Source organism: Amblyomma americanum, chromosome 2, assembly GCF_052857255.1.
Source record: "Amblyomma americanum isolate KBUSLIRL-KWMA chromosome 2, ASM5285725v1, whole genome shotgun sequence".
NCBI classification, from domain to species: Eukaryota; Metazoa; Arthropoda; class Arachnida; order Ixodida; family Ixodidae; genus Amblyomma; species Amblyomma americanum.
Window position 1 is genome coordinate 23,429,467 of NC_135498.1, and position 22,238 is coordinate 23,451,704.

General features: G+C 44.3%; 1 protein-coding gene across 2 annotated transcripts in view; it reads right to left on the minus strand.

Annotated features, from left to right (window-relative positions):
• Nucleotides 1-809: 809 nt before the first annotated feature.
• Usp5 (ubiquitin specific protease 5) overlaps nt 810-22,238 on the minus strand; it is a 30,315-nt gene continuing 8,886 nt past the window's right edge. Inside the window, exons 10-20 of one of the 2 annotated variants that reach the window (XM_077653458.1) lie at nt 19,850-19,934; nt 17,237-17,359; nt 15,631-15,784; nt 11,598-11,655; nt 9,963-10,085; nt 9,540-9,628; nt 9,327-9,443; nt 8,225-8,368; nt 7,569-7,684; nt 7,140-7,263; nt 810-1,888 (exon numbers count right to left, since the gene is read on the minus strand). In XM_077653458.1, the coding sequence (XP_077509584.1) occupies nt 1,707-1,888; nt 7,140-7,263; nt 7,569-7,684; nt 8,225-8,368; nt 9,327-9,443; nt 9,540-9,628; nt 9,963-10,085; nt 11,598-11,655; nt 15,631-15,784; nt 17,237-17,359; nt 19,850-19,934 (1,315 nt within the window). In that variant the 3' untranslated portion in view covers nt 810-1,706. Of the gene's footprint in view, nt 1,889-7,139; nt 7,264-7,568; nt 7,685-8,224; nt 8,369-9,326; nt 9,444-9,539; nt 9,629-9,962; nt 10,086-11,597; nt 11,656-15,630; nt 15,785-17,236; nt 17,396-19,849; nt 19,935-22,238 lie in introns of both variants that reach the window. The other variant, XM_077653457.1, reaches the window with a different exon arrangement.

A 22,238-nucleotide genomic window follows, 5' to 3' on the forward strand; every position in this document is an offset into this window, starting at 1 on the left:
TTGTGGGAATGGGACTGAGGGAAGGGTTATGGGTTTATGGGTAATAGGATGGGACTGGGGACAGCGAGACATTTCATTTTCATTTTCATTTTATTACCTTAAAGACCCCTCGCGGGGTATTACATAAGGGGTGGGATTAGCAGGAAAAGGCACAAAACAATGCCATTAGTGATCATGAACAAAAAATGTTGTTTAGATTGTTTGCAAATGATGAAGGACAGGTGATGTCGACGATGTGCTGGGGAAGGCCGTTCCAATCCTTAGCTGCACGTGGGAAGAAGGAGGCTGAAAAAGTAACAGTTCGGGCACGTGGGCGAAAAACTTGAAGCGTGTGGCTAGTGCGATGAGAAATGTATGATGCTGGCGTGATGTAAGGGGCATTGCTCGACTCCTGTCTGGCCAGGACAGGGAGGGCGTCGATGTTGACCAATGGTGCGGCTCCACTCACGGGATGCCCGACCACCCAACGACGCAATAGCTCCGACTCGGAGACAGGAAATCCTAACCCGGGGCAGCTGCCTCGCGCTCCTCCACGACTTTTAGGGGTCCGGTTCGCACTTGCGAATCGCTGCCCAGCTACTAACCGTGAAGTGTTTTTCGCGGTTTTTCAGACTCCGGAAGTATGTGTGGTGGATCTAGCCAATGGAATTAGACTCCCGGGGACCCACCTGTGCTTCCAACCAACCAGCCTTGCACTTATTGCTCATAAGACAGATAGTAGATGAGTCCAAAGAGGTGGACTCCCCGTTCCACTGCTGTACCACGGGTATGCTCATAAGACAATCAAAAAACCTGTAAAAAGCAGAGAGTAATGTGGAAACTTTGGTTTATTTACTTGGCAGTCAACCTTACATGGTCTTGGAGGTAGCTGTAGAACTAGAAAATAATGGTGTGTATTTGATTGGAGTCTGCATGTTTGCAACGCAGTGGCTGCTTACAGCTGGCCAGTGATGACTCCACCTACAATGCTGCAAAAATTTGTAGTGAACGCTTCCATACAAATGATCAGAATAAGAACACAATGCAGAACACATGCCCGCATATGTACAAGTAGGGTAAGGCATGTTCACAATAACCCACATCCTCTTTGGGTATTCTTTGTGGTATTTAACAAGTTTACTCAGTTCAAAGTATGCCAGCATACACCAAAGTATGGATTATGACATTGTGAGAAGGCACAAACTCAATCCTGTAACCATTCGTCCAGCACAATTTCAACACATTTTAAGGGTCTACGCATTGCCACGTTCTCCATATATAGATAAATAAACACAGAACTCTTCAAAAATTAAATTCAGTGCAAAAAAAATATTCAAACAAAAGCTGCTGAACTATAGTATACCAAGTACAAATTCCTATGATAATACAGCATTAGACAACCATTCCAAATGTGTTTTTAGCTTACTGTGAGAATTTACAGGTGATGTTCCCAAGACCATTGTAAGGTAGTTTCATGACACATTATAGTAGAAAAGAAAGCCCAAATTCAAGACAAGAAACGCTGATCAAACAGCACCACAAGATCGATTCGTATTACACACGCAAGCTTTCAATACACTAGGCAAGTTCACCACTTGCAACATTTCTGATGATGACGGTGGCAGTGCAGCTGTCGTGCCTGCAGCCTATACTGCACTGCTTGATGCCGCTGCAGGTGCTGCGATGGTGTCGTCGACTCTCGCTCGTTTCGGCGAAGGTCCATCTAGTCATGAGTTCGGCACCCGCCGGTAAAGGTACAGGTAACCGAACTCCTTGGGCAGATGCTCAGACACGGCCACCTTGTTGTCATTGAAAATGACCCACCGACCGTCCTTGAAGATGTGGCACACGTAGTGGCCCACCATGGTGGACTCACCCATGTGGCTGATAAATGCCACAAGCTGATACTCTGCAGAAGCAAGAGACATACATGAGGCCAAGGAACAGAAAACTGACCCTGAAGCAGGAGTTAATTGAACTGACCAAAATTTCTTGAGTTATGAGGCAAAGTGATGAAGCAGACTACTGGCCATTCAAACCAGACAATGAACATGCATCAACCCGTATTTTTCCCTCAGACAGACATTAGTGCTGCCTTTGTTTAAACTACAGGCAGGTACCTCTGTCATATTAAGAGCCTTCTATGACCTTACATAAAGTAGAACCCTCCTACAGAAAACTTTGATGTAGTAAAGTGAAACTGCGGTATCATTTTGCCTCCCATTGACAATTGTACACTTTTTTTCATTTAGAGTAAAGACGTCTTTAATAAAGAAACGGTTACAGTAAAGAGAGCCTGGCCATCGAGACACATCGTTCGCGAAATGATGACACTGCGGCACATGTGCAGTCTAGGATCGCGAGGTCAACGTTCGGAGGCGAATGGATCAGGAACTCTAGAACAGGAGGGGCGGTGTGTCGTCGCAGAGAGGTGTTGAGCGCGGGTTTTCAAGGATTGTAGGCGCGTTTTCAGTTTCTGCGAATCACAGCAATGGTTGATGTTTACAGCTTAGTAATTTCTTGACGTACACGAGCTCGCGTTGGCCACGTGCGGCGTATTCGGAGAAATAGTTCGCCACTGTGTATTGTATATATGGTTAGTAGTAAACAGAAAGTGTTTCTGCCGTTGATTTCTACGCTAGGAATTAAATAAAATAGGAAGTTTTTGACACTCTGCTCTAGCCAGAATGATTTTACTTCGGGACAGTAGTGAGAGGATGTGCTGGCAATCTTTCGGCAGAGCAGACGTGCGCTCACCGTCTGCTGACATACGTATGTGTCGCGCTGAGCGAAAAGTGGGGACAGCGTCGTGTCCCCATTCTCCTCTAGCTGTCCCGCTTAAGCGCTGTTTTTATCCGCAGGATCACGCACCAGCCAGGCCGACCTCTCCCCTTGTTAAACTGTTCGATTTGGTGAAAATTTTTTATTTCTGGAATTTTCTTTCTTAGCCCTGGGGTGTTCTGTTTCGTGACGAAAAATTATAGCAATATATTCAATAGAAATTTATAAAGTACGCTTTCGAGATGCGGGGTCGTCGAAAATTGTGAGGTAATTCCTTTGAGGCTTTCTTCGAGGTCAGGGCCACATTTCTTGGACCAAAGCGCAAGCGACGAGGCCAAAAAACGAGGAAATAAACGTTAATTATAAGGTTCGTTTTCTGAACTTTCACATTTTCTGCGATTGGCATCACTCACATCTTCGTAATTTCGTAATGCATGAAAATAGAATGATTCTATTTGTCGCAAACGATTCCTGAGACACTGAGGAGTGTAATTTATCTCTCGATTTTTTTCCTACAAGTGCAGTATTATGTTCGTTATTTTTGTAAGAAACGTTTTCAAGTCACTATGCATGCATAAGTACATGATCATCTAAAAAAAAGAAGTAATAGCATATAGAGAACAGGGCTGTGAACATGCTGGCATAAAAAATTTGAGCACTTTCTACTCAATTATTTAAGACCTTGAGGTGACTTGACGAGGGTGTTAATTATAATTACCCAAGAACTGCACCAGGTGTAGCTAAAAATAAAAGGCATTACTGAAACCAGCGTAGCAATTTCATATTTGCACCAAATTTAGTTTCATATCGCGTGCATAAATAACGAAAACACTTTTCATTGCTGCGCCCCCTCTCAATCTCCACACGTCTGTTAGTAGCACGCCTGCGGCTGCTTCTTTCCAAACAAGCTTTGCGGTCATGGACTGCATCATGAAACATGACACATGCATGATGCAATGAAAAAGCATGTGGCTTTTAGCACACTTAAGGTACACTATTCTAAGCACGCCAACGTGACCGCGCATGAACTTACCAGACTTCTTTCTACTCGAATCACATAATTACATCTGTCATATTAAGAAACACTTTCTAGTAAATATCAAATGCCATAAAACATGCTGCGCTATTAACAAAAGAACGCATTCCTTGGGGGCGAGTGAACCTGCCGGCGGGGGCCCCGTGCACATCGGCTCAAGGTGATAAATGCGTGCGCAGCTACATACGTGCTTTTTCCCTTGCGCAGTTATAAGCGTACTGTGCTGATGTTCAGGTGAATGAACGCAGTAACTTACATGCTATTAAGTACATTGAGTAGCAGTGCCGATAGACTCCCAGACTTCACGCTTTAGTACCGCGGCCCATTCCCCGTTAGCCAGTTTACTAATGCGGTATTTATCGCGAAAAGCCTATGGGTGCTAATTTAAATTTCCTTTTATGCTACTACGTGGATCGAACAGTGACGCAGCTGATCAATACATGCTGCTTCTGCAGTGCGCAGGCATGATATGCAGCCGCCGGTAGCTGCAGCAGCTGCGGTAGGCACCGGCTGGCCGTAGCTGTTTTGCCTACCATGCGAAAGTCGCTGCTGACATCAGCGCCACCGCATCTTCGTGACGTCGCGGGGTGAAGGAGGTCTATATATAGCTGGGCTAAAGCTGAGAACCAACTGTTTACATCGGCCATTCTCAGGCATGCTTTCCATAAGAATGCGGCACAGTGGCCAACTGCTCAACAGAAAATTCCTGTGGTGTGTTTGCCTTCCGCTTTTCATACAGTCCGGGCATATTAACTGCCATCAAGTGGTGAAAGTGGCGGCAAGACTACCATCAGAAGTCAAGCCTTTGAGCTACTTTTCAAGCAAGCATCCCAAAGTTACAAGTGCCTAGGAAGCGTACACCTCACGAAGCACTGTGCGGCACACTATTTGGGTAAAGGGAGTGTGCCGGCTACCGGAGATTTACAGCAGTGCTTTCCCGTACGATATATTCTAGTAGAAAGTTCAGATGTTTAATAAGAAACAACATTTTGAAATATTCGAGTTCAAAATCAGCCGGATTGACAGTACAAGCGAGGCAAAACAATAGCCTACACAGTTGCCCACATACCCATAGCACAGCTACTGTATTTACTCACGCATAACCCGCACCCCTAACTTTGAAATCCACGAAAATAGTTTAGCTCTGGTTAAACCAGGAGTGACGCGATAGCTAGAGCTGGCCGAGTTGAACTTGGTCACGTGACCAACCACGTGGTCAGCCACGGCGCCGCGCCGCCAGCAGCTGCTCCGCACCACAAGATGAAACCACGTGACAGCGTGGCGGCGCAGCCATAGGGTGGCGCGCCGTGGCTGCGCCGCCACGCTGGAGGCTCGTAATGCTACCGTAATGTAGCTATCGCTACAAAAAAAAAAAAAAAGAATGCGCGTATAACTCGCACGTTTACCTAAAGAAAAAAAAATGAGCGCTAGACAGATACAACTGCATACTCAGTGGCTATAACCTTTAGCTTCTCTTTCGCTGTGAAACATAGTTTATGGGGGTTTAACGTACTAAAGAGACTCAGGCTACGAGGGACGCCGTAGTGAAGGGCTCCGGAAATTTCGACCACCTGGGGTTCTTTAACATGCACTGACATGCACAATACACGGGCCTCTAGAATTTCGCCTCCATCGAAATTCGACCGCCGCAGCCGGGATCGAACCCGCGTCTTTCGGGCCAGCAGCCGAGCGCCATAACCACTCAGCCAACGTGGCGGCCCCGTTGTGAAACACCGCCACCGAGTTGCACCGATGACGCCAAAACAAAGCACGCAAGCAGTGCAAACTGGGGTGTAGTACACGAAACAGTGCCTGACACTAGGCTCAACTACGATGGCCGAAGAAAATGTGGCCGATGACGTGGGGAAGATTAAACAAATTATGAACGTGGATTTGGCTATGCCTTTCATTGGCCCCTCGTTGGTCTGAACAAGCATTGATGACGATGGGGATGGCGGACTACATGGGGAAGGCCGCCGCGCATTGCCGTGAAGCCAACAACCCCCCCCTCCCCCCCAAAAGAGAAATAATTTGCAGATAAAGCGCACCCCCACTTTTGAAACGAATTTTTTTTCAAGTTTTGGTGCGAGTTATACGCGAGTAAATATGGTATATCTACAGTCATGCAACAACAAATGAAATCAGTATTTTTACAACATATGTGATGATATACAGCAGACTGAAAATTCAGACCCCCCCCCCTCCACCCCGAGAGGTTTTCATGCCACTACAACATACCGCATACGTAAGAGTGCCTGAAATTTCAGACACATCACAAGTGATTGCTCGATTTTTCAGACTTCATTCGCCAACAGCCAAGCAGCCACGTAATGTGTATAATTGTACCTCGTCAATTCAGACTCTAAAAGGGATCAAGAACTTGACTGAACAAAGCGAAATTCAAACTAAAGGGGAGCCTCTTAAATGGCGGGGCTGATATTCTCCACGCATTCGCACACCGCACATGCATGGCGGCGAACTGGTAGCGTTCTCGGACAACATTCGCTGCTATAACTTGAATAGCACTCAAAGTTCGTGGAACTCATCTGTGCCGAGTTCTTTGGTTCTGAATATGTGAAGATGCAACAGCAAAGTGTGTGGGGGGCATAAGGTGACGGTGAGAGCAAAAAAATGGTGCCGCTTTTCAAAACGAGGAGCTCGTACAGGTGAGAAAACGCACAGCAGCCCAAACTGTTCAATCACAACACCATCAAAACAGGCAAAATGCCTTTCATTATATACGAAAGCCACAGTAGAGTGCGGACAAAAACACGTACATTGACGGTTTAGCAATCGGTATTCAGCTTAGTCACTGGGCCTAATTATGAAGGCGAACTCCGACGGCATGCTTGTTGCAGCCGTTTGTGGGTTGTTATCTCTACTGCCCTTTTGTTTTGCAACCTATGTACGGCGGGTGAAGCACAGATTATACAGTGGCGGGTTAGCTCTTGCATCTGGAGTTTGTCCCAGCCTGTATATCATACAGGATGTGCCAACCGCAGTAGAGCCATCAAATGATAACCTCATGAAAGGGGTCACCACCCTTCAACTGTAAAGTTATTTTTATGGTGAAATTTGATTTTTCAGCTGTTTTCGCTGACCCTAGAAAGTCCGAAAGATCAGTCGTCGACTGCAGAAGGTCCCCTGGTCTGTAAGGTTCAATGACTGTGGAGCTATTCGTCTGAAATGCGAGCTATTCGTCTGAAATGCTGAAGTAAAAATCAGCGAGAGAACACGCAAAAATGTGAGTGTTCCTAACCACATGATGATCCAACATAGTGCTGATGATGGAATCTTCAACTAGGTATGATAGGAAAGCGGAAGGTACAGCAAAAACTCTTACTTCCAGAGCCATCTCTGATGTGAGGGCCAACAACATCAGTGTCCATAGCATCATCTCTATTTTCAGCCTGAAGCTCATCGGTTCTGCTGAAAATCCAGTCAATGGCTCTCTCAGGGTTGTTGTCCTAAGAGAAGAAGAGAATAAACATGTAATTCTGCCTGTAATGCCCTAGGCCCATTTTCTTGCCATGCACATGTCGGAGGGCAGCATTTACCCTGCAGTGAACTTATCTAGGCTGAAGATTTCTCACCAGAGCTAAAATCAAACCCAGATGCGTACTGCATTTGGAAAATTTTTGCAAATTATAATCTATGTTCACGCACATCATCACTGCTGGTCTTGCATCAAAAGAAGCATGCAGGCAAGATGAGACGACAACCACAACTCAACATGCACAGAACCAGTTTCAAACGTAATGAAAAATCTTACTGTAGCCTTGAGAGCTTTCATTGCCTGATCTCGGGAGAAGCCCATTGACTCAATTGCAGCCACTGCTTCTGCATCAGCCTGGAAGGCACCGGGCTGCACGAAGGGGGCCGCATAGTCTTCAGGTGCATAAAAATTAGAAAAAGAAAACGAGAAAGCTTAAAAATCTAAGCAGAGTATTCCCTGGCAGCCGGCCACGATGAATGTCTGCCTGGCATGAAATATGCAAATATGCCTGTTCACAAGAAGGGTTGAGTGCTAAGGAAACAAAATAATAAAAGCAAGGAACGCAGTAAAAGAAAATTTTTCAAGCTACAAAACAGAAAAACAACAAAGCACGTCCAGGTTCACCTCAAATGAAAAACTCAGAAATTGCAGAACACTCACTGAGAGCAAGCCTTAATTAATGACCGCCTGACAAAAAAAAAAAAGGCCCCTCCTAGGCACTCCCCATCTATGTACTCTTACTCCGTAGCCAAGCATTAGAGAGTGCTAACAAGAAGACCTTCACCACAGTGATCATCAGCATGTGCAAAGTGACCGCGACATCTCAAAGAGCAGGCTTCTCACTGCGCACATAAGGTCATGTCAATTCAAGTGCATTTGTCAAAAAAGTAAACTTCCTTCACGTGAAATAAGCACGAGCAAATGCCACTTGCCGGGGTCAGCAATGTGCTCCATGGCCCAGTTGGTGGCAGCTTCGATGCCAGCGTTCTGGGTGAAGTACACAGCCTTCTTACATGCCTCCAATGGGAAGCCCATGTCACACAGCTGGGACACCAGAGCAGCATCGAGCTCCACAGCTGACAAGAAAACGCATGGACAGTCTTCAGCAGTGTCAAAAGGACATTCATGTTTCATGTTGGTAAGCAACCAAGGCTCTGAAATGCCTTTCATTAACGATGCCATTCTTCCATCTTCAAGCCTTCCCTGTGTCCTCGGTATCAGCTAGTATCTTTCCAGGACATGCAATGCTCCTGAAGCTCAACCATTTGGACAGACATGAGTAATATTTATTTATTTATTATGTCATCAGGAATGAGAGCAAGCAAAATACATTAAAAAAACCAACAAAGGTGTTTCAAGGCCCTCTTAAGTAACAGAAGAGGGAACAGGTTTAGACGAGTGCTGCCAATTCAATGCAAGCCTGTGACAAAGACAGCTAAAAAAACATGAAGGTGGTAGTAGTCAATGCTTACAGAACTAAGGCAAGCCAGAGAAAATCAGAGAAAATTGCAAAAATCCAAACAAATCAATAAAATTCCTTCACTAGTCTGCACATTACTCTTGCACCAAAAATTATATACTCCAAATAGCTTTAATAACGGCACTAGAAGTGGCCAATAGACTAGTGAGACCACCATTCCGACTATTCAATTATGAGATCAGCGATCACTGCTTAACTGCACACAAACTGCATACAATTAATCAGCCCCAAATGCAATCAAATGTGTACTTTTACAGCTAAACTAGTGCAAGTTATGGCCACAGCCCACACAATACTACATAGCATTAGGCCAGAAAAAAGAATCAAGAAAAAATAAGTGGTTAAAGAGCCAAGTAAGAACATAATTCTTGAGCAAACAGGCAGACAACCCTTCCCAGCGGTTGCAGTTACTTCAAATAGAGCAAACAGAACATTACAAACTCAAAATATTTGCACAAACTAGCACAAAATCTTTTTTGCAGGTGATATGCAACAGCTAAGAAGTTAGCACCTTTCGTTCTTTTCTGTAAAATTAAAATGAGAAAGAAACTTACTCTGTGTGGAGCCTTCATTCGTTTGCTTAGGTTCCGGCAGCAGCTCTTCTCCGGGCTGAAGTCCACTGCCCCTCAGGAAGGTCAGATCAAGCTCCTGGGGCATCAGCATTTCCACGTCTGTGGGATACACAAAAGAATGTCCAATTTAAAACTGAAACGTGCCGTTCTCGACCTTTCAGGACATGGTGAACAGACTGTTTAATTTCCCCATACCCAGTTTCGTTGGAATCCAGTTTTTGCCGAGGGCAAACTTCTTGAGCTGAATCATCAAGTAGTCCGGAAATGTGCGCAATCGAGTGGTCCTGCCAAAAGCATAGAAAAAATACATGAAGTATTTTTCCTCTACTAAAAGTGCTTTTCTTTGCTCTTAATATGGGAAAAATCCAGCAGGCAGACAGACAAAACAGCGACAAATTCTTAGCGAAGCAAATATGGACAATATTTGTACAATAATTTGCGAAATTGCGAGGAGAAATGGCACCAAATAATTCTTAGATTCATGCAAACAATACACTACGCCACCAGACACAGAATGATGCAAAACAGGTAAAATTTCCATATTGTTTATGCTCTTCATTGATTTCTCTGTCTGCACGTCTTTAAGACTGTCAGATTAAAGTAAAACAGGACACTCACTTTTCCACTGTCACTTTCTTGTTGACAGCTGTGCTGAAGAAGTCGCTAACCAGCTCAGTGCTGGCAAAGGCTTCCAGGCAGGCAGACAGCGGTATCTTAGACCTCACCACAGAGTCAGGGTCACTGCACAATGTCACAAATGTCAAAACATAACCTGCAATTATTCATCTCACAGAATGAGAGCCTATAATGAAATGAAAAGGTCTCATGTGTTGCGCTCCAACTGACTGACGTCACCACACTGCCTATGTACCAATCCTGTGTTGTAGCCAGCATTAAAGCACCCAGGGTACATCAATAATGCCAGAGGGAAGCTTTTAATGGTTAAACAAGCCTTTAAATTTTATTCTGCTGCAGTGAAATGAGAGAATGAGCTCTTCTGCATACCATATATACTCATGCAAGGGCCCTGCCCCCAAATGTGGCAGCTGGTAATTAAAAAAAAAGTCAGCCAAACAATTCTTTTACGTGACATGAGCACAATTTTTTCCTGGATGGTATGTTCCACTGGGAGCTAGCTAAAAATAACTGCTTGTGACACTATGTGCGACCACAGACACGTCGTCTCACATGCCGTAGTTCACTTGGAACTACGAACAAACGATGCCTAAACATTGCTAAATCATCTTGTGCACTTGGCATTTGCATCAGAAAGGCAGAACATTATTCAGCGCTAAAGCCGGCATGGGGTGAAACCCGTGCTAGTGTGCATTTCCATGCAGCGACACGCCGCCCGCCAGGCTCGTGCACCGGCGAAATACACGCCGTAGTTGTGCACCGTTCACCCAGTGTCACTACGCCTAGTGTGCTCGACATAGAAGACGCAGCGAAGGCAGCTTTGAATGCAGTCACTGTTTATCATAAAAGGTCTAACCTTGTTGCCAGTTTAACATCAAACAAAAATACCGCATTAAAATGAATATTTAACTCATTTCTGCCACACCTTTGACAGCGAAGCGCGTGGAAAAGCAGGCCAGGCGAAAGCCACTTCACACAAGACAGCCACGGATCACATGCATGGAGCATCGCTCCTAACCGTCAACAAAGCAGTCATTACTGTCAGTCAAGCACAGGATATTTGGAGGATCCTGGACGACTTTGGAGGATCCTGGAGTACTCAGGACGAAGTGACGTCTTCCAGTAAAGAGAACCTAGCCACCTGCTTTACTACTGGCGGTTAATTCACACTGGTTGTCAGGCGCGCATCGTATCATCCATATTTTGAACGCATTATGTATTTGACGGATTTGTCGGAGCTGTGCTGATCTGTTATAAATATGCGTGTTGCCACATAAAACACTGCGTGTAATAGTGTCTTCACTGCAGTCTAAAATATTTCGCTGATGCAAGAGCAGCACTCCATCAGAATCACGAAAAAGGTACAGCCCTTACGCAAATATATACACAGTACTACATCCTTTAGCCCAGATTTCAAAATATAGCAAAGAACACATCCATAGTGGCAAATCAGAGGACATCACTTATTATTTTAATAACCCCTTTGACACATGCGCTTGCAGCCATAGTGGTCACAGCCTGTCTGTTATGAACAATTACCTCAATGCCGAAGCAAAACAACCGCTGAAATTGTCAATTTACACACAAAAAGAAACATGGCGGCTGAGTGGCACTTACATTCTTTCTCCCTTCTTGATAAGCTCCTCTTTCTTGCTTTCATAAGCATCCACTTCCTCTGCAAGCAAGTATAAAAAATGGGGTGGATCACCTTCTGCTGCAGCAACAAAGTCACTCGTTCGGTCCAATGTGTTTCAGCTCTATTTCAGTGTATTTTGCAGGCAAAGATAATGTAGATGACACAGAATACAAGAAACAATGACAAACACCAATGCTTCAAATATGCTGGCTACATGTCTTTGCCTTCTAAGCAATTAGCCTAGCCTAGATTCTTGGCCGGAAGACATACAGAAAGGCAAGGGCTATGATAAGTATTGTGAAATTCCCTACACTGTTCTCCACTGCGCATAGTTCTTGATTGTAAACAAATGCATCAGTGCCTGTTTCTCAGCACTACTCTATCCCCCGTGCACATTGCTGTCTTGAGTAAAAATGGCGATGCCTGGTTTTGCTTCTATATTCCATCCCATCACAATCTGGTAACAGACACGACTTGTGCCTAATAATGTTTGTTTCCTAATGCAAAAAAAAAAAGAAAGGAAAGTTTCTGCTGAAAAGCAGAACTGATTTGAAGTCAAGAAGTGAAATGGCAAAGCGGTGGCAGCCATCATGGCATGGCACCATGCAATGGCGCTTTGGTACGCATGACTGCATACAGGCCATGCGTACAGGCATATATACATTAAATGTATAAATGACGCAAAACACCTGGCAGCCCATGCCAAGGCTACTTGTTGTATTGTTATATATAATTATATAATTGGTTATAATTGGTTTTTTGGGGAAAGGAAATGGCGCAGTATCTGTCTCATATATCTTTGGACACCTGAACCGCGCCGTAAGGGAAGGGATAAAGGAGGGAGTGAAAAATTACGTTTTTGACGCTAGTGCACCCTTTGTTTTCAGCAGCTCGATCCAGCTGCAACTCGATTGCCATTGCACCCGTTTATCACATAGGGAAACATAAAAGCAGGTGTTTCCATTGATTGCACAATTTTTTCTTTAAACGTGCCATGATGTTTTTGATGCAGCCACTGCAGGATCAGCCACTTTAAACATCCAAGCTTTCTGCTGTGCCAAAAAAATGGGGTCCTTAAAATAACTGTCTCTTGAAGAAAGGACTCCGGTCTCTGAAAAGGAAAATTTTATTAATGAAGTCACAATTATGAAATCTTCAGGGGAAAAATATTTTTGTGTCCTGATTTTAAATAGTGTGTCAGTTGAGTTCGTGTAAAAGAAGTCCTTGTCCACTTATGCAATATACAGTAAAATGTCGTTACTACAAACATCAGATTAACGAAATTTTCAGATCTACGAATTTTTTTTAAATCGCCGTCAAAATGCCTATATTTTCAATGGAAAAACTTTCAGTACTATGAATTTCAAATTACCAAATATTTCAGAATAGCGTATGTAATCGTCGCAACACGCATCGTTATTACGAATTTCCGTCGAAGTTTCGTACCAAATCCCTGAAGTTGACGCCTATCATCATCATCCAAAGCAGCAGCTATGCGCTGGGGAACCCGTTGCAACGGATACAGCCCCAGCATCATCGGCATCAATGCGAGTGTTGAATCATCGCGTTGAATGAATATAGGCTAGGCGGCGCAGCTGCCGCCCGATACAAAGGGTAAGGCCATTATCATCCATCCAGCGTATGGTCGCGTACTGCACCGTAGTCTATTCAGCGCAGTGTCACCACGTTGACAGCGAACGGTAGGATCTGCAATGTTATTGGCGCTGTGATTGTGTTGTGCATTAGCTTTGCTGACAATGAGTTCTCCTGGTCCCCGCGTTAAAAAGAAGCGATGCCAGTTTTCGCTTAAAGAAAAAGCGGACATTCTGTCGCAGCTGAATGCTGGAAAAAAGCAAGTGGACTTGTGCAGGGAGCTTGACATCACACCGTCAACAATGGCAACGATGCTCAAAGATCGGGACAAGATCATTAAACTACAACGAGAGTCGCAGCTGGCTTCCCTCAAGAAAACGTCTGCGGCTGGGCAACTACCGTGGACAGCGACTTATGTGGACAGCGACAGCGCGGCAGCTGCATCCGCGGAGCTCACCACCGAGGACATCGTGAATCAAGTGCGTGAACAAGAAGAATGTAGTAGTGACGAAGACGATGCGGACACTGGATCAGCACACGAAGAGGAAGAGATTGTTTCCGGCTCGGATGTCCTAGTCTTTCTAGAGAAGACCCGATCATTCCTCGGGCGCTGCAAAGATGTCCCCGATGACATGCACAGGAAGGCCGAGGATGTGGAGGCATTCGTCCTGCAGCGCTTGTCGTCTACTCACCAGAAGATAACAGACTTCTTCAAGCAGTAAATTGTAGTTAAACTGTGCCCAGCGTTATCGTTTATTATTTACTTACCAACACATAAATCTGCTGCAAAGGTACGTAACTTTAGTTCTTGTGATGCATTACTGACATGAATATAATGGTTTTTCAGTACTACGATATTTCCAAATAACGAATTAATTCGGCGGTCCCATGAAGTTTGTTGTAATGGGATTCTACAGTATTATGCAAGTCTTTTAGAGAGAGCATTCAAGAAATTTTTCTGCATGGAAATTGCAGAAATGCATGCCAGTGGTTTGTCTTGAATCAAGGAATGCAATAAGGGCAAAATTATTCTGCCTATCATAGAATTTGAGTTATGGAGTTTTGAAGCTGCCACTTCAGAAACGAGAAGAAAAATTTGTATCCCTGTTTCTGGAGTGGCAACTTAAAAACCCCGTGACTCAAGTTCTACGATAGGCAGGATGATGATTTTACCCTTAACGTATTCACGAAAAAATAATTGTATTGCCTTGTAGCAAAATTTCTTAAAAGCTCTCTTCAAAAACTTCCATAATATACTGCCTAAGTGCGCAAGGACTTGCTTTGCATGAAACTGAATGACATATTTAGGATGACCCCACAAAAATACATGTTCCCTGAAGATTGCATAATCATGACTTGATTAAAAAATTTTTTACTCAGAGACCAGGGTCCCTCCTTAATAAAAAATCACAAGTGAAAGAAGTTTTTAGCTGCAAGTTTGTGGTGTAAATATTGATGTTCAGCTGTGGAATGAGGGGGGTTTCATTCAAGCACTTTCCATACTGATTGTACATGTTGCTCATTAACATGAAGCAGGCAACCACTTTCACTTCCGTTTTGCACAGCGGGTCAAGTGACACTTTTGCAATGAACATCAGTGTGCTGAGATAGCTCCATAGGGTTTACTGACAGATAAGCAACTACTACTGGTTTATGGGGGATTAACGTCCCAAAGCGACTCAGGCTATGAGAGATGCCGTAGTGAAGGTCTCCAGAAATTTCGACCACCTGGGGTTCTTTAACGTGCACTGACATCGCACAGTACACGGGCCTCTAGAATTTCGCCTCCATCGAAATTCGACCGCCGCGGTCGGGATCGAACCCATCTTTCAGGCCAGCAGCCGAGCGCCGTAACCGCTCAGCCACCGCAGCGCAGCAACTACTACTGTCAACACGTGCCAAACACATGGTTGAATGATACTGTCCTTTGCCCGGCAGCCAAAACTGACAGTGTTCCAGAAACACTACAGTAAATTCAACACATTAGTCTCTCTCTTAACCTGAAAACAAGAGACGGCTTTTCGAGTGCCTCTTTTTCTAGCAGCAAGCTCAGGTGAAAAGGATTGTTATTATTAAAAATGAGGGATACTTCTTCTGGAGTGGTTAAGTTTTCCCCACGATATTAAGATATAGTTTACTGACACTATGCCTTCAAAACATTCACAACTGGGTTTCCTGTTTTTCTTAAGTTGTGTGCTGGGTAACAATATGACAGAGCAAACTCAAGGCCCAGAAAAATTTGAATGGAGTTAAAATGCCCAGCAATTTGCACCATCCTTTTGTCTATACTGAAGAGCCCGTTGTGCCTTAAGTGGTACGGGCTGGACATTATTATTTTTCATTGTTTTCCAGGCTGCCCAACCTAAACCTAAACCTGCCTACACTGATGGGAGCTGCAATGTAAGGGCTGCAGAGGCTCACGTTTGTTGGTGGCACAATGCAGAGGCACTGGCAGGGCGAGCAGCCAGTCAGTACGCTGGGTGTAACGGACCTTCTTTGACTCTGTGCACTGAATGCGCTCTTCCACTTCGAACTTGAAGCAGTCCGCTGGGTTCAACTCATTTCGACAGTTCCTCTGTAAAAGGTGCACTACGTGAATAAACACTGCATGCTCAATGACCAATGCCAGGCATCAGGATCACTACTAGTAGCATCATGCCTATGTTGCATAAGCAGCATAAGCTGCTACTGCAGTCAATAGCAGGTTCTCAACTATCGTTAAACTGCATTGCCATGCTGTGTTCACGTGAGCCTTTCTGCACAGCCCAGCTCGACTTTGCAGTCATGTTATCAAGGCACTATAGTGCTTGGACAAACAAGTCCACACTTATTTTTGTTTATACAATTATTACATCTCACTTCTTTAAACAGCTACTTCTGTCAAGGTTTCACATTTTAACTAGCTGAATCTTTTTAGCATAATGAGCTGGGGAAACTCCACATAATAATCAGATGTTCCCAGTTTTTGTGAAGCTGCTTCAAGTGTGAGCATTTACAAGCAAGGCGCTTAGTGAAGGTTGAGAATTTGTGTTTGAGATAGATACTAGATCAAAGTTCTGTTCTTTAAGAACAAAAGTGGCAAAAGTCAATCTCAATGTCAACTGATCTAGCAGCTACGTTTCATCACTTGTCCCCTTAAAAAGCAACTGACAGTTCTTACTCAACACAATTCTAAAAGCTTAATGGCAGTTCCCACTGCAAAATTAACACTGTCCATATGGGCCCCAAGTGAACTCCAAGTGCCATGAGCTTAGCAGCAGCTGAAATTAATGATGTAAGAAAGGCACAAGCTAGACGACAAACTTTCAACTTTAGTGGAAAGCTTTCAGACCTTGACATTTAGCACGAGGGTCATTTTTCCGTGAAGGCAGTGTACACTGGAAGTGTACGTCACCTTTTGTCCAATTCAAAGGTGAGGCTTTTATAATTACTAATTACTAGTTAGTAAAAGGAATAAAACTGAACAGTAAGCAACACCTATTACAAAAATGTGTGTTTTATGCCGTAAATCAGCAGTGATAACAGCAAAAGCTCTTTAATTCGACCCATGTTAATTCGGAATTCCAGATAATTTCAACTGCTGACTCTGTCTGAGCCAATGCCCAAGTGAAGTCTATGGCGTCGAACGCTCGCTAATTTGGATGCCATGGGTCTCACACTGGTTAATTCGAACGCGCTCCTGAAGAGATGCTGCATCCAGATATGACTGGCATGGCAAGGTATTGTTTCTATGCTGCCGAGTCGCTTCACACACCTGACATGCGCATGGTGGCAGGTGCGACGAAAAATGGACGGCCCCGTCTACAAGAATAGTTTGACCGCTTAGTTTCAGTTTCACTCTTTCAGCTTCGTTCCGGCCTGCGGCGACGCCAGCCCACTCATCAGCCTGCCACATTAACCTAGCTGAGCACCATTCCAGGCGGTGATTAGTGCATTGCTGGTGTTCCATTTACATTTTCACCTAGCATAGCAGCTTCAGGCTAATTAATAGAAAGCAATGGAAGGAAAAAGACTCAAAGCAATTCACCTCAACCAGCTCAAGCAAGTGCAAGAAGAACTCTTGTGCATCTTGCTGCCGTTTGGTTGAGAACTCGGGGTGGTTTCTGCCAACCAAGGTCTTGAACATAAGTGGCTTGATTCCGGGCTGTTCCTGGGAATATCCACATTCATGTTTTGCTTCTAAATGCTGCAGAAAGGTTCCCCCAGTGAAAAATGTAGGGGACAGGGTCTTCATTTGTCATGTTGCCTGCACTGCCATTTCTTCCAGTAATGATCAGTCACTTCAGATGCCCTAAACCCCCTCGCCCCATTCCTTGCTTTTAAACAAAAGCATGATCAGCAAGCTGGCTGCTAGCTCCAAGTTTTGCAAGTAACTGCATTGAAGATTAGCATTTATGACAGCTTTAAGCATTTTCATTTTTGGAGTTACCAAAGAATGAAGATGACAAAAAAAAATGAGGTGGAAAGACAAGACAACTCAAAACGCCCAGTTTGACATTACAGCTAAAAAAAGCCATGACAGCCACATGCACTTGTTTCTACAGGATTCACTTATAAAAAGGACCACTAAGGTAGACACTACCACTACTGCTACTACTACTACAGTGAAACCTTGTTATTGTGAAGAAGTAAAAAATTGTAAAATAGTTCAATATAGCCAAAATTTGTAATATAAAATTTTGCCAAAAACTGAAGCTGGATAAGCGAAATTTAGCCAATGAAAGAATGGCAACTGGGAGTGACCTTTTCCGTAGCTTTAGCGCTGTTTCGAAGTTGCTGGCGGTGATTTCGGAGGCAAAAAAAAAAGATGGCCGAAAACGCTAGTTAGCTTGGCTTCCCCGCACAGCATCACACCATGCAGCGGCAGCAGGTCAAACGACAGCTAGGATGGCTTCCTCCCATTACAGCAGTGTCGAGTAAAAAAAAATTGGACGCCAGGACATGAAAGCTATCGCTGTTTTCACCATCTCCCCTTCGTCGCAGCTGATGTCTACTACAAGAACCAACCATGTCGCTGGTTCCAGGGCATTAACGACGAGTGCGAGAGGTGCTAACGGGTGCCTATCACTTGGTTACCAGCTGTTCTTGCAGCTATTCATCTGTGGTGCTGTTGGCAAATGTGAGATAGAGCATAAACCGTGGCGCAAATGTTTGCCACACCACCACCAGTAATCCTGTGTAGTGAGGCAAAGCCTGCCGCCTGCCATCCGAGTGGGCACAGCTTGCCATTCAGCAGTTTGATATGTCTGTTTTTGGCACAAAATGCGTTTAGTATACAAGATATGAAATGCACGTTTTTGTTATATTAGAAACAGTTTGATACAGCCCATAATTCATATCTGTGTTCGTAACAACAAGGCTTGACTGTAATGCGACAATTAGAGCTGACACTTGCACCTCTGCTAGCAGAACACGGCAGCTACTGAGCAACCGTGATAGACTTGTAAAAGCTGGAAAGAGGCACCAACTTCAGCCAACAAAGGTGCAACTACAATGAAACTCATAAGACTGGAAAATGTGCGTGGTTGCAGAAATAAACCTAGAGCAGTACATCTTCAGCTCCTAGCTACATCGAGTGTACCAGAGACACTCGGTTTAATTTATTGACTCACAGCGTGCCTATCCTTGCACCTCCGAACATCCTCCACCAATTAATCAATGACAGCACAGAGTACATTTAATCCATGGCTCTTGTTCTTTCCAGCAGTTTGCATGCACCATTAATGATCAGTGTTAAGGCAGCGCTTATTCATGGTTTGTTTTCGTGTGCCCTCTCAAAGTGAATGCCAACCAAATTTGTACACTTGAGAAAAAGAAAAATGTCGACCTGAATTCACGCTCAGCAGAGTTGCACACAGCATTACATACCAAACTACGGCACCACTTTTAACAACACCCTTTCATACGACATGCCTATAACACCAATTTCTTGCAGGCAACCAATTAGTTGGTGTGATAAAAACAGTTTTTAAATGGTGGACTTGCTTGCTGCAGAAGGGTTAGCAGTATGAATTTCTGTTCCAGCAGCTGCTGCTTCTGTGACAGACATAGTGGAGAAAAACAACAAAAACAACAAAAACTGCCCTGTGGCTACAAACCGACTTTGTAGACTACTTGCTTCAAGCGTCATGAGCATGCAGACAAGTGACCCACCACAAAGGGAAACAGAATGATGGCAAAGTGCTATGCATAACAGGCAATGAATGAAGTTTTCAAAGCACAGACATAGGCAAGGCTGCCACATCGAAGCTGGTGCCAGAATGTTTACTGAGAATAAACAAAGAAGTTTTGCACAGACACTCATGGAGCACATGACAATTGAACTACACGCGATTGTAGCAGAAAATACAGACTGCGCTTCTCACAAAAGCATCAATGCAAATTTACTGCTGTTTTGGAGCAGTTCCGTACTTCCTAGACACAACAGTAAGCATTTCAACTTCGAAGATAAAACTAGCGAAATTATTCAAAGCTGGCATTGTTCAAAGCTACAAGCCTTGCAAACTGAACATCATTTCAAGAACGCACCTCTCTCATGACCTGAGACACATGCCACGCAGCAAACTACAAAAGTAGTCAGTGCAAGAAGAAGAATTTGCACAAAGAAGATATCATGCACTGGCTTTTGTAGGTTGCTTACTTTTACTTCGGTTGACTGGCCACTGCCTTCACTAGATGGCTCCCTTGAGTAGTCACCAGAGAGGATGCCTGCTGCCAATTTTGTCCTGAGGAAGAAAAGAGACCATTAAACAAAACAGACTAACTTCTGCAGCTTTGCAAAGGTAGCTACTGGACGTGATAAGCTGAGTTTACGCTTGTGCAATTAGACTATAAAAATCAATTTACCAAAACAAAATCACATGACTGAAGCCACAAGTACTTTTTTGTTTGTAGTGTGTGCCACAACACATAGAAGAGGAATGGAAACAGGGTTATAAAGCAATGGCAGTAAGCTGCAAAGGGAGCAAGTGGAAGGAAAATGAATGGGTAAAGAGATGGGCATGCTACGATGCCTTTGCATGACTTCACTGGCTCATAGACATGCAAGGTGCTGCCTTCAATGCTCCCTTCGTCCTTTGTGTCTGGGCTGTTTCTATTCTTTCAGCCTCACTCAATAAATGACTAATAGATGCCTAATTTTAGTTGCACGTTTTCTTCCCTTTAATCATTCATGAAGGTGAGGCATTTGCCGATGACTGCTGCATAATTTATAATTGAATTTCTTCTCTCACACTGTTTAGGTTTCAGTTTCATCAGCCGAACCATAGCTGTGACATGTAAGGTGTGTTTGTCAAGTGAGGTAAAAAAAAAGGAACTGCAACATAACTGCTGACACATTTGTTGTCAATCCAACTATAAGGAAGGCTGGCTTAAGCACTGTAGTGAATTATAACTACATACCAGCAAAAGAATACACTCAAACAAACAGCGCTCCGACTGCTTGTTTTGTCTGCATGAATAATTTGCTTTACGTCCCAACCATGTCACACTGCTCTACTTCAAGTAACAAAATACCACTTCATGGAGATGTACTCGTTGTTTATCATCCTGGTATCACACTTTTCTGCTAAGATTTATTTTAACGAGCTGCAATAAGTCCACTGAGCTGCGTGGCTTGGCTGCTTAGTTGGAATTGCAGTCAGAGCATTATGAAGAGGCCACAGCATGAACGCAACAAAAGAACAACCATAGCAGGTTATAGATAGGGGTTCGACATTTCAGTTTTTATTTTTGTGAAAATTTGGCCGACTTCTTTCAGCGTTTATTTCAGAACACAACTTTGTTTTTTTTTGGCGAATAATACTTTCTATGCGTATTAGTTTTTGTTTTTTCCAGTGAAATATAGAATGTTCCTGCGAGGTCAAAAGTGACATAGAGTTATCGTAGCCTTTATTTAGCAAGAAAAGCACATGTAGCAGTAAAAAGCACACAAAAAATGTCGAAGCTAAATGATCAAGCTCTGAGAGAAAAACATATGTGAAAGCTTAGTTCTAAAAACTTTGTTGTCATGTTCTGGCTGAGCTCTGCATTCAAAACGAGGAGCGCACATCATGCGGTCAGGGTGCTGACGACACGTGTCCCGTTTGCTTCAAGTGCCAGGAAACGGGAAACGGTGCGCCTATATATAATACTTTAATGTGCTGAATACAGTCGACGACCGATTTTTCGGACTCTCTAGGGACCCCGAAAATGACCGAAAAATCAGGCAGTCCGGAAAATCAAATTTCACCGAAAAAAATCACGAACTTATTACCAATATGCCGGAGGAAGGCATCAGTTGTATTGCCCACATTCTAAAGCTCCTCAAGACTAAATTTCGCCACGCGACGTGCGCACGGACGAGGATGGCGACCGCTTTCATGAGCCCGGCCGGGCTGTGCTGCCCGCGGCACGTCGCTGATGAACGCACGGGTTGGGATAAAGTCTACTGCAGGCGCAGCGCAGTTCCGCTGCGGGAACTGCGCTGTGCCCGCAGTACGATGGGGCTGGAACGAGAACGCGAAGATGGCGAAACAATAAGAACCGAGAAACAGCCGAAGCTAGCGCTCCGTCGGCGTTGGCCTTCATCACCTAGCGACTAGAGCCAAGATGCTGCTTGCCGCCGATAACACCACCAGTTGTTTATTTTTTTAGGAGAGCTCCTGCCAGAGGGGAGGCGGGAGGGGAGAGCGCGGCGTACTCGGCGAACTTGGCAGAGCGCCAAGACGTTGTATGCTGTAAGCTAAGGCATAGTCATTTGCATTACGCACTCATCACCGCGTCCTGTGTGTTTTTTTAACCTCGCCTACAAAACGCGCGCCTGAACTTCAGGGCCGGTGTTCAGCACGTTTGCGTTATCTCCACGCGAATAGCCGGCGCCGCAGGCTGCCACAAAATTGCTGGATCGCGTCAAAGTGAATGATGCTTTGACATCAGTGGCATGAACACAAACCTGTCTGACCGCGTGTGTTTGTTGATGGCTGGAGGGGCGGACGGAGATATATGAAAACTCGACCCTTCCAAAAAAATCTGTTGGAAACCTTTTTTTT